This window comes from Sphaerodactylus townsendi, linkage group LG02 (assembly GCF_021028975.2).
Source record: "Sphaerodactylus townsendi isolate TG3544 linkage group LG02, MPM_Stown_v2.3, whole genome shotgun sequence".
NCBI lineage: Eukaryota > Metazoa > Chordata > Lepidosauria > Squamata > Sphaerodactylidae > Sphaerodactylus > Sphaerodactylus townsendi.
The window spans coordinates 73,803,114-73,816,305 of record NC_059426.1 but is presented as its reverse complement, the minus strand read 5'-3'; the positions used below and the strand labels follow the sequence as shown (position 1 = coordinate 73,816,305).

The 13,192-nt window shown below is 43.8% G+C and overlaps 1 protein-coding gene across 3 annotated transcripts in view; it reads left to right on the top strand.

The window, feature by feature from the left end:
• The first annotated feature begins 3,905 nt into the window (after window positions 1–3,905).
• The window catches only part of LOC125427338 (acyl-CoA (8-3)-desaturase-like), a 28,587-nt gene continuing 19,300 nt past the window's right edge, over window positions 3,906–13,192 (top strand). For all 3 annotated transcript variants that reach the window (XR_007243670.1, XM_048486617.1, XM_048486618.1), the window contains exons 1-2: window positions 3,906–4,173; window positions 10,541–10,651. Coding sequence is in view for 2 of the 3 variants with exons in the window: in XM_048486617.1 (XP_048342574.1) it covers window positions 3,940–4,173; window positions 10,541–10,651 (345 nt within the window). In the remaining variant the exon portion in view is untranslated. The remainder of the gene's footprint in view (window positions 4,174–10,540; window positions 10,652–13,192) is intronic.

The following is a 13,192-nucleotide window of genomic DNA, read 5'->3' as shown; positions in this document are numbered from 1 at the left end:
GAATTCGTAGCCAGATGTTCCTGCACTAACTCTTTCTTCAGGGCTTAATTTCTTCTACTGTATCTTCCGTTTCATTTGCCCCTGAATGAGCATTGTTATTTTTTTGGGAAAAGACTGAGACAAAGAAGGTATTGAATAGTTCTGCTTTTTTTCAGTCCCGTTATCATTTTGCCATCTTCTCCATGCAGTGACTCTATCCTATCTTTTTTCTTCCTTTTGCTAGGGACATAACCAAAAAAGTCTTTTTTGTTGTTTCTAACTTCTCTCGCAAGCCTCAGCTCATTGTGAGCTTTAGCTTTTCTGACTTTCTCCCTACACATCCTGGTTATTTGTTTGAATTCCTCTTTGGTGATTCTCCCCTTATTTCTTTTACATGTCCTTTTTAAATCTTAGTTCAGTTGAAAGGTCTTTAGACAGCCATTCTGGTTTCCTTAGACACCTCACATTTTTCCTGCTCATTGGAACTGTTTAAAATGGTGCCATCAAGATCTCACTTTTAAGAAATTCCCAGCCATCATGCACTCCCTTCTCTTTTAGGATTTTTGACCACGGGATCGCACTTAGTAGATTCCTAAGCTTACTGAAATCTGCTTTCTTAAAATCTAGAATGTGTATATGACTACACTTAACATCCCCCTTCTGCTGTATAACAAACTCCAGGAGAACATGATCACTCCTACTTAAGGAACCTACCACTTCCACTCCACTAATCAGGTCATCATTATTGGTCAGGAGCAGATCTAAAACAGCCATTCTCCTTTTTGCTTCTTCCATCTTCTGGACCATGAAATTGTCTGCAAGGCAAGTGAGAAATTTATTGGACCTGATTGTCATGGAAGAGTTTGACTCCCAACAAATATACGGATAATTGAAATATCCCATGACTACTACTTCTTTCCTTTTTGAAAGTTTGGTCATCTGTTCCAAGAATACATCATCATCTCTTCAGACTGACATGGGGGGTCTACAATAGACCCCCGCAATAATTGACCCCTTAATTTTTACCCAAATGGTCTCAACCTGGCTATCAGGATTTAAGTCATGGACCTGTTCACAGCTGTAATAATATTTTATGTATAATGCTACTCCTCCTCCTTTCCTGTTTGATCTGTTTCTCTGAAATAGGTTATACCCTTCAATTCTTATGTTCCAGTCATGAGACTCATCCCACCAGGTTTCAGTGATACCTATTATATCATATTTGTTTTGCTGTGTTAAGAGTTCAAGTTCATTTTGTTTATTTCCCATACTCTGTGCATTGGTGTAAAGACACTGAAAACCATGGTGCATTTCCTCGGGCTGCTTCTTTAAGGTTTTTTCCCTCCTGCTGTTGGCTTCTTGACCTATTTGCTCAGTTCTCTCTATAACCTTTGGATTATCATCACTATCACTTGATGAACTCCTGTCTCCTTGAATACTGTCTCCCTCCCCCACATAACTCAGTTTAAAGCCCTTCTGATCAGGTTTGTGAGCCTCCTGGCAAAGATGTTTCTATCTACAGGTGTGAGGGGCAACCCATCTCCTGCCAGCAATCCATGCAACCACAGACCATGGTCCAGGAACCCAAATCGTTCCTGGCAGCACCACTTGCAAAGCTAGTTGTTCACCTCCACTATTCTTCTTTCTCTCCCTGGGCCATGTCCTTCAACTGGGAGGAAAGATGAAATGACAACTTGTACACCCAGATCCTTCAGCTTCCTTCCCAGAGCCTAAAAATCCCTTCTGAAGTCCCAAAAGGTCTTGCTGTGTCATTTTTCCCCACATGGATCAAAAGGAAGGGGTAATGGTCAGTGGGCTTAACAAGTCTTGTCAGCCTCTCAGTAACATCACGAATTTTTGCCATTCTAAGTATACTGCATCTGCCAAACAAAAAATGTGATTCTGTATATCATACAATCAAATCAGAGATCACTGAATATAAATATGTGCTGTGCGGTTTCCTGGATGCTCAGTGCTGAATGAGCACATCTCAGCATCCCAAAAATGGGGAACAATTTTTACAAAAAAATGCCTTTATTTCCTCATTGCTTTTCAGCTGTTCCTTTAACTCATCAATCTAGAAAATGCCAGAAAATATAGACCAAAGCTACAATAGAAGTGAAAAAATATCAAAGAAAGTACCTGAGAAAGTTTTTGATAGGACAGCACTTTTTTGCCTGTTGTGAGGCAGACTGTTAGCTCTTTAGGCAAATTTTCATTGCTTTGCAGTGCGTCAAAAGCCTGCGAAACCTGTCTGAACCCCAGGCAGTGGCAGGGTCTAAGAAATGAATATGCTATTCCCAGAGGTAAATATCTATAAAGGTTTTCATTAAAAAAAAACATCTCTAGCCTACAGGGGAAGTGGTTGAAAATGACAGAATACAGTACAATTCAGCAGTTTCCATGGTCATATCATTGTGCTTAATTTTTGCCATTAGATTAACGATACTTAACGATTAACGATACATTGGGCTTTCCAATTTAGACTAAATTACTCCAGGAAGGTAAGATGAGGCTCATAAAACTATATAAATAATAGAGAAAGAACTTTCCCTCTCTGTTCCACAGTGTGATATAATTATTAAGACTGCTGGACTAATATCTGAGAGACCCATGTTCAAATCTCGAACTGTGCCATAGAAGCTCGCTGGGTGACTTTGGGTCAGTCACACTCTCTCAATCTAATCTAGCTCACATCACTGTGATGATAAAATGGAGAAGAATGATGTTTGGGCCCGCACTGGGGAGAAAGGAATATATGAATTAAATAATAATAATTAAATACTAGAATTCAGGGGCACCAGTCAATAGAGTTGACACAAGCTTCTGAACTGACCTAAATTGAGCACTTTTACACAACTCATCATTGAAACTCATAATTGAAACTCACTGCCACAGGTTTCTGGCACATCTGTCTATCACAGGGGTAGGGAACCTTTAACACTCAAAGAGCCATTTGGACCCGTTTTCCATGGGAAAAGAAAACACTTGGAGCCGCAAATAATTTTTGACATTTAAAATAAAGATAACACTGTATATATTGTGTTTTTTTCCCTTTTACTCCGCTCATTCTGAGAAGTGCATGGATGCGTCCGCCCTGCTGCCCGCAGGGCGGGCAAGGATAGGGCCAGTGGCTCGGCCTCGCCTTGAGCCACCAGGAAAGCACCCACCCCACTCCAACAGAGCAGGCGAGAGGGGAAGCCGGCCGCGCGTCCCAGCCGGCCGCGGGCAGTTGGTGCGCCGGGCAAGGATGGGGCCAGCGGCTCAGCTTGTGGAGCCGCAGTGCAAGGGCAGAAGAGCAGCATGCGGCTCTTGAGCCGCAGGTTCCCTACCCCTGGTCTATCAATTTCTATTACCCATGACTGCTAAACTCCACTCATATACCTCTGAGCAGTAAGTGCTAGGGAGCCTAAGGTTTCTGGGCCCCTGCTTGTAAGCTTCTTGGATATCTGGCTAGCCACAGTGGTAAAGATGACTCTAAACGAGATGGATCTTTAATCTGATCCCGGAAGGATCTTCCTATTTTCTTTCTCCCAAAAACAAATAACAAGAATGCTAGTTATATATTTAGAAAATAGGTTTGGATGAAGCCAAGATGAAAGTAACTCGAGGAGAAGAACCAAATGGAATGCGCACATTTCCAGAAGTGGCCAAATTCAACAGCAATGACAAAAGACCAAAGTTACATTCCCCAATTCTTGACCACCACGGCGCATACATTTGACTACGGAGAAATCAAACACCGGTACAGAGCTATTTGCATACAGGGAAAGCCGAGGTTTTACACCGGGCGCGCCGGCGGGAGGGGAGAGGATTTACGGTAGCCAATCGGTTCTTCCAAAAGCCGGAGAGCAGCCAATCAGGAGCTCTCACAAGAAGAGTCAGTAGTTGCTCGGCAATAAATACTGCTTCGACAGCGTGGTCGGGAGGGTCGTAGCTTGCGAGGTCTGGTGGGCGCGAATGGCTCCTCCGCAGCTGACCGACGAGGCCGGCGTGAAGACGGAGGAGGGCGGCGGGACCTGCTCCCGCCGCTTCTTCACTTGGGAAGAGGTCGGGCTGCGCACGGGTCGCATCCAGCCTTACAACGAGCACTGGCTGGTGATCGACAGGAAGGTCTACGATGTCAGCCGCTTCCACCGGCGGCACCCGGGAGGCTCCCGGGTCATGAGGCACTACGCCGGGCAGGACGCCACGGTGAGAAGGGTGCGGGGTTCACCGGATCGCCGTTAGCAGCGGCGCCTCGCAGCCAAGAGCCGGGGCACCCGGGTTTGCAGGACACGGCAGCGCCCCTCCCCACCTCGGGCTGCCATGGATTACCGGCTTTGGCTGGCGGCTGCTCTTCGGATAAAGGGGACGCGCCTCCCGGGTTTTGGGGGGGATCAGAAGAGCAGCTGGGCGTAAGCATCCTTCGTGGCGAAGGGGGGCTCCTGGGCGGGGGCGGGGGCTTCCTGTGCTGTCCTGACTGGCGCACTGGGCGTCAGGGGAAGGGGCGCCTCTCCTAGCCCGCTGCTCTGGGGCAGGGCAAGATCTTGGCGCCACCGACCCCTCCATAGTCTGCAGATGGCTGTTTTTCCTCAAGGAGCCACCAGTTAGCTTAGGACAGTAGGATGCTTAGGACAGTAGGATGCTGTCACGTTATCGTGATGCTGCCTCATGCTCGTTTTGCTGTCCAGAGCTTCCCACTTCTTCCATGTCCTCTCAGATCCTCGTCCAAGGAAAGTGGACTATATGCCTCTGGCACGCCCTGAGGAGATGGCATACAAATTGGGATATTAATAAAATGCCACAAACTGCCTTCTGTGACCTCAAAATCCATTTAAATTATGTGAATCTTCCTGCTCATCAAAGAACTGGGGTGTCTAATGCTCGTTTTAGGCATACAGCAAACCCTGTAGAAAGTCTGTGTTCCCCTCGAGGCAGTTCTGCTGCTTTCTCCTTGGGCCGTTTCCCCACTTTGAAAAGAAAAGCGAGGCTTACCGGGCTTCGTTAATCGCGGGTGTTTCTGAGCGCGCAGTCATGCTCTCCACTGCGGTTTTGCAAAAGGCGCCATTCTGAACAGGGGCAGAAATGATGCGTGCTGAGGGGTCCTGAGGGCGGCAGAATCAGGGCACCTGCGTTGTCGCCGCTCCAGTAGTGGGGAGTGCCACTGGACCCCGCGTTACTTGGAGCGAGTAGCACGCAACAAAAGGCGAGTGGGGAAACGGCCCTTGTCCCCTCAGAAGACTTTCTTTTTCTCTCCCCCCCCCCTGTTTTTTAGGTGCCTGGGTGTACAACATTGTTAGCCAATGATTGTGATCTCATGAGATATTTGTTTCTATTTTGGAGGATTGGGAACCTCATTCGGGGGCAAGTTAAACATTAGTAATAATATAAGTTCAGATGTAAGCATTACTGAATCCTATCTAAAAGAGGTGCTTTTTTGCAGTCAAGTCACACCTGGCTAATGGCGACCGACCCCGTAGGGCAGTGGTGGCAAACCTTTGGCACTCCAGATGTTATGGACTACAATTCCCATCAGCCCCTGCCAATTGGCCATGCTGGCAGGGGCTGATGGGGATTGTAGTCCATAACATCTGGAGTGCCAAAGGTTCACCACCACGGCCGTAGGGTTTTCAAGGCAAAAGGCTAACAGAGATGCTTTGCCACAGCCTTCCCCTGCAAAGTGACCCTGGTGTTACATCATGGTCTTCTATCGAAGTATTAACCAAGGCCAACTCTACTTAGCATCTGAGATCCGATGAGAGCAGGCTAGCCTGGGCCATCCAGGCCCTGGTCAGTTTTTTCACTACATTCTTTCCAAAAATGATCATATCATATATGTTGAAGACTGCAGCAGAGAAAACCTAGAAAGTAGATGATTAAAGGATGATGTCATGCGAATGTTCCAAAAAAGCCGGCTCCAGTTTAGATGCCAAATTAGTCTTGTGGGAGTAACTATATTCTTACTTTTGAGCAGACAAACAGCTATTCACTTACAAGTGATACTGTTTTCCTGGCTGAGTGGATGTTTGAATATGGATTTTTCAGTCCTTGTTGGTGCGTAAATTACTTGGATGGCACATTTGTAGAATGATGTTAGTCATGGTAATACCTACAGTTAACCTGTAGAAATGCAGCCTAAGGATATCCTGAACTACTTTACGAGGAGAAGATTTGGAACACAAGGGCAATACATCAGAATATACCACATTAGTGCAAAAAGTGGGTCAAAACTTGGATTATGCACAGGGATGCGATTTTTAGTATGCCAGCAGCTCTTTCCCTCTTCCCGTTTACTCTGAATAGATGGATCAAATCTTTAATAGAAGCTGTCAGCCGAAACTGAAATTGTGGGGTTGTGCTTACGTGGCCTAGGTAAATTATTTGCCATCACCAACTGTTGTTTTAGAACTCACCTGTTCCTCTTCTCTCTTGCAACAGTTTAAATGGTATTTTAAAATGTGCCTCTTCTCACAAACCCCTTATCCCCTCCTCTCCTTCCTTTTGTATCTCTTCGTCCTTTAAAAAAAAGTTTGTTAGCCTATGGCTTGGTAAGTGGAATGGTACAGTATAACCCAATTCCATGAGATCTCAGAAGCTATGCAGGGTCAGTTCTTGGATGAGAGACCACCAAGGAAGACTTTGCAGAGGAAGGCAGTGGGAAACTGCCTCTCCTAAATCACTTGCCTTGAAAACCATAAGTCAACTGCAACTTGAGGGTACTTTATACACCCACACACTCAAGACTATGGATAGGGCTTCCTCTTTTAAATGTTTTGTTTACCATGCCTAGCCTTTGGAATGTTTTATAAATCAGTATTATTAATTGATGATATATTTCCAGCAATATGCCTCATTATCAACGATAAACAAACTTTCTTATATTTAAGTGAAAGTTGCAGAGAAAACTAATGTATGTTTCTACCAGTATCTCCGTGGCCATTCCCTCTCTGTGTTTGCAAGACACAAGATATTTGTGGTAGAGGAAGGTAAGAGGGCTATGGCATATGGTGCTAGCCTGATTTGTCAAAGCTCAGAATGTAAGAAGGGTCAGTCCTGGTTTTGGTACTTGAATGGGAAGGCGCCAAGGAAGTCCAGGGTTGCTTTGCAGAGGCAGACAATGACAAACCACTTCTGTTCAACCCTTGCCTTGAAACCCCCCCAAGATAATCATATGTCAGCTGTGACTTGATGGCACTTTCTGCTATCGCATATGGTAGGTGTTATTGTCTCACTTATGGTGAGAAAGATGTGCAAGTGATGAGGTATGCATGTGTCCCCAATACACTTAGAAGAGAGTTGACTGACAATGCAATCTTATGTAGAGTTTCTCAGGTGAAGGGATGAAAGTAAGTTACATTTTCATTGGTACTGTTACCTTCAGGAGGAGTGAAGTAGAATATAGAAGGTACCGCTTCACCCACTTGCTTACCAGTACTCATGCCAGTTCATAACCTGTTCCAGTTTAAAACCTTGGAAAGCAAGGGGGTTAGGGTTGACTGGAATGATTCTGCATAAGACTGGAGTAACTCTTCATAAGACTGAACTACATCACAATAAATTACCTTAATAGTGTGGACTTCATCCACTATCATTAAGCTTTGGGAAGAGGTACATCAATGCACAAAGCAGTAGAGCCATTTATGGCTTGTGTTAAGATTGACAGTTTTTAGGATTTTATTGTATTTTTGATTTTGTCAGTGCCTTCAGAAGGTCTTTAGAGTGATGGCATATATGTTCTTTAAATAAATACTAAAGAAACTGGAGGGAGAAATATGGGGAGTTTTGATGTCCTTAGATACAAAAAGGAATTCAACCTAGGAAGATTTTTTTATGTAGGAGTCTTATACTCAGTATGTTGTCTGGCTTCAAGCCCTTGAGCAGCCAGTTTTCCTCCATTTGGGTGCGCATAGAATTGGACTTCCCCCCAAATTTCACAGACTTTGGTGTTCTTCTGAGGAGAGTTGCCAACAGCTGTGCTGCAAATTTGGTGTCTCTGCCTTAAAATACACCTCACACACTAGTGCCCCACAAATATCTCCAGTTAAATGCAATTGGAGCAAAACAGTTACCCAGTCCTCATCCTTCCATTGTTTCCAGTTGAGGAGAAACATACTTTTTTCCTCCAGGGGTAACACCAAGAGGCATACTGTGAGCATGGCTCTTGGATCCTCTCCTGGTAAAAACCTCTCACCCCACGAACCAATGCAGGCCTATCAGAACCATACCAGGACCCAGTCCAGAGAAACCACCAGATGACACATCACAAAGCATAACAAAACCAATTAAAAAAAACACAAACACAACACAAGAAAATCAAAACAGGGCACTTGCTAGCCCAGATGAAGACACAAGCAATCCAATGCAAAACCCAGGCACTCTGGCAACAAAGATATTTTCACTTACCCAAGAAAGGAAGGCCTCAAAGTGAATTGAAGGGGTTCTGTGTGACCCTGATCCGCCTCTCTCTGCAGTTTGCACACCATCTCAGAAGTTGAGTCTTTGGTGCTGTAGCTGCCTTTCATCATTGGTTCTCCTTTTCCTACCACCCAACCCTTCAAAGACAAATGTTAGTCAGAAACGTATCTCGTTAAGCTTTATTATTTCTGGCACTACTGTTGGTTCTGCTGGTTTTTGTCTGATACACTGGTCCCCATCCTATGTCAGTCCCTTTCATCCCTGACAAGATAAAGAACAGTTTGGTGCAATTGTGACATTTTCAGAATGCACTTTTGGTTTGGGGTGGCTGGCCAAGGACTGGGTGTGCCAAACATCACCTCTAACATCCCTCTGTTCTGCACAGCTACTATGATATGGTGGAGGCTTTTAGGAGCAGTTGGATTTGGAATGGCCTCAGGGATTGGAGAGGGAACAATAAATCAAATGAGGAAAAATCCCTGCCACTTCTTTTCTTCTGTTTTGTTTGTCTTTGGGAAGAGCATTTTGCCTCAACTTCCCAAGACAGATTCTGAGGGCACACGTGCTTACTTCAGTCAACCCCAAAGTTCAGTAGCTGAATTGTGCTATGCTGACCTTGAGGAAGACCAGTTGCTCCACATTCCAGGGGAGTAGGAATGAACAGGGTGGGCTGAGAATATCACCTAGATGGGAAAAAATACATTCACTAATGCATGCTTGACAGAGGACCAGAGAAGAGCCTCTGGGTCATAAGAGGGTGGTCCAGCCAGACTGATTCCTTCATGTTCTGGTAGTTCAGCAGCTTTGTGGACTGCAACTCATAGGTCTCTGCAAGGTACTCAATCACCATTGCAGCTACCGGATCCTCTCTCATGCACCTTGTTTCTTCAGAAGGGTCACCCAATTTGCTCCATCTCCAAGGTCTTCTCAGCAGTGTGGATCTAGAGAGGAATGTGAGGAAGAAACAGAAGCAGAGCGATAGTCAACCACTTCTCTGGGTTGAACTGGCTTTCTTTCTGTGCCACCTTGGTTTTGCAAAGTGGTGAGGACTCCCTTCTGCTCCACCAAATGCTCAAGTGTGGCATGGCTGGTGTTCCAGAGAGTGCTGACATCACCAAGCTGGTGGTTGTCTGGCACACCTGTCAGTGTCATACAGCAAAGAAGTGTCTTTCACACAGCATGAGAAGTGACCTGTTAGATGCCAGCATTTCTGGAGAAGATGCCAGAAGACAAAAGTCACAGCATCCATGGTTATTGCCTGTTCTAGAACCTGTCTGTCAGCCTGCAGCAATTCTAGAGATGGAATGTCAAAACCTTTTAAATGGGGGAGAGGAACTGCACTAAATTTTTTGTCTCCTCTACTTCAAGCTCTCCTCATATCAGATGAAGGAATTGAGAAGAGCTGCTGATCTAAGCTTCTGCATAAACTGAGGAATGAGTTTTCTGAGGCTGCCCAGCTTCAATTGTAATGAAGTTAAAAGCCAGCACTAAAAAGATTGAGTATATGATAATTAACTATTTGGCAAACACAATCCTTAACTCTTCTTATCAACTTCCTTAAGCCTAACTATGAAGAAATGAAATCCCTGTACCTAAGTTAAAATTTGAGGCTTTGCAGCCATTGGCCAAATAGAAAAGCTCCAGTGAGCTCTCCTGTTTATACCTTCAAGATGTGTTGATACTTAGACTTTGCTTCAGTTCTGTTTCTAGACTTCTGGTTGGTTCAAAAACCTTAATCCTATTGCCTTGTTTATTGAAAGTCCCATAGGTGTCCAAGTGAGAAAGATAAACTACAAATAATGTAATAAAATGAAATAAAACTATTCATGCAAAAGGAGTTCAGTGTGGAGTACAGATAATTCCAAGGATTAGAAGAATGAAAACATTGCCACGTGATGCGTAAAAGATTACAAATCTAACATCTAGCAAGACTTTTTGAGAAAGGGTTTCTAGAGTCATGGTACCATAATAGAGGTTCCATCTCTTGCGGTTGGCCACTTTGTATACTGGTTGCAAAGCTGGTGGTTCCTTTACCCTGTAATGAAGAGGAGTATTAAAAATTTGTGTCTTGTTATAAGCAAGTTGTCTGGAGCAACAATTCATCCTTGTCCTCTGCATAGATTTTCATATTTCTTTTGTGTGTGTAAATTTCTCCCATTTCTAGGATGCATTCACGGCGTTCCACCTTGATAAAAATTATGTGAGCAAATTCTTGAAACCACTGCTGATTGGGGAGCTGGCACCAGATCAACCAAACTGTGAGCCCAACAAAAATGTGAGTTTTTTTCCCTCAAGGTTAGAAGGGGGAAATAGTACATAGTTTTATTGTGGAGGGCTAGATAACAGACTTTCATGCATTAATGAATAACACAGATGTACAGTGATTTGTGTTCTGTTGTCAGCAGTAGGGGGTGTGCCATACACAAACACACATGTATGTGCAGAGCTGAATGCTAGACTCAGGCTGATCCAGTGTTCAGCTCTGCATTACCTCTGCAGTCCAGTTAGCAGGTAAGTGAGGGGGAGGGTGATAGGGGGATACAGGGTTTCTTTTTTTTTATGATGGCAGGGCCAAAGTGGCCCCAAAATGCCCCAAAATCTGCCTTCTGGGGAAGGGGGGGGGCTGCTTTTTAACCCCTAAATTGCCACTTTTTTGCTGGAAGAGAAAAACTGAAAAGTCAATATTTTTTGGAATTTTTTGAATTAGCTTTGCCAAATGCATACCCTTAGCCAACACAGTTTCTAGGATTCCTAAAAGTGTTATCTCATCTGCAGTCCATAATGTTGCCATCTCTGACTTGGGACATTTTTGGGAGCAGTGCCCAGAAAGGGCAGAGTTTAGGGAGGGAAGTGGACAGGGGTGTGATATTACATATTGATGTCATAACCCAGGTCAACAGTCAGCTCTTACGCATCCTGTGTAGTTATTTCCTCCAAAACTGAAGTTTTAAATTTAAATTTCTTACCTCATATAACTTATCCCTTCCTTTCTCTCTCACTTTACATCACTTGTAATTTCTACTGTATGTGTGTTCTACATCCTAATCCTCTCAAGTTAAATATTTGTGTTGGTATAAGTAGCTGCTATCCAATTATGTTTCAGTCAACCAAAAAAATTTCTCAAAATCCATTTCAGATTTTTATGAATGAGTTAAATCCACTCTGATGGACACCATCTGTATCTCAATCTGACCTTTAGTGAGGCAATAAACAATAATTTTATTCTAGTTTGTATGTGTGGTATACCACATGTACCAAGGAGTCTCTGTGGTATACCACAGAAGAAAGGGAACCACTAGAGCAGCCAATTTGACATTTCCATTTTCTCTGGAATCTGAAGATCAGATGAAATTCCAAGAGAACTCCAAGCCACGATACCCACAAGGTTAGATTGCGATTACCGTTCTGCGTTAGATTGCATTGCGTTACGTTAGATTCGTTCTTTCATTCATTGGATTTATTAGCCGCCCTCCCCTGGAGGGCTCAAGGCGGCGCACAACATAACAAAACTATAATATAACAATATTTAAAATCTATGCAATACAGTACTTTGAATAAAACCTGAAAAACCTCAGATGGCAATTTAAAACCCTCCCATCAATACCGATATATTTAAAATAAACTTAATTAGTACTGATATAAATATCCCTGTCAGATAAGGTTGATGGCCTTAAGAAGTCTTAAGTTTCAGCTTAAGAAGCTGAAACTGTGCAGTTGCCCTGCCTAAGATAAATAATCTTTATATCCACACAATTTACAGGGCAATCCTGAGAGAGAGAGCCGAAAGGCTTTAGGGTGCAGCATGATCCCGCTGGCAGCCTAAACAGCCCTAATACTGCCATAAGGTTATTTATATCCTTTAGTATATATGTTTATTATCTAAAGGATTGATAAAGTATTTCGTATTACATACTAATTTACAACCATTACAATTTTCACAGGCAAAATGCCCCTGAGGGGGATTAGTGCCAAGTTGAAACCTTTGATGACTAGTACGTTTTTGAGTGTTATTATGAACAAGATGTTTCCTCAATTCCTAGGCCTCCTAAAAACAATCCTTGGTTTCTTGTTGCATAAAAGGATATTCTCTAGCAAATAACATTTTTCCAAATACTCTTTTTTTAATGACTACACTTATGTTTTATAAGAAACTATTACATTCTTTAAAGAAACCCTTTACATAAGAAAAAAATTATACCTAAGGATTTCACATTGTTCAGCTTTATAAGTTTATGTACATCATCGTGCCCCTGCAATAAACTCTATGTTGGAAAAACAAGGAACTTAAGACTACATATAGAAGAACACAAAAGCAATATTCAGTTGCAGTGGCAAAGCCACCAGGGTGTGTGACGCACCGGGCACACCATTTCTAGTCACATGGAGGGCAGAAAAATCCCCTCCACGGTGCCCCTCCACGGTACCCCCATGCACACCCCACCCCACTTACTTTTAGGAAAGGAGCAGGCCGGAAAAGAAGGCCGGAAGCCTGCCTGCGTTGCCTGGGCCTGGTGGGAACTACATTTCCCAAGGGCTCCTAGGAAATGTAGTTCCCACCAGGCCCAGGCAATGCAGGCAGGCTTCCGGCCTGCTCCCACCCTAAAATGAAAGATGAGAGTAAAGATAGCTGTCGAATGGAAGAAGTCTTGCGACCAATGGGGAGGCCGGGGGGGGAATGCAGCTGTGGGCGCAAAAGCCAGAGTGTACCGGGCGCACTCTGGTCTAGCTACGCCTCTGTTCAATTGAAGAGAACAAGTGCCTTGTTAGCCAAACATTTTATTTAAAACAGTCATGATTCCTCTGATTTTGTATTTTG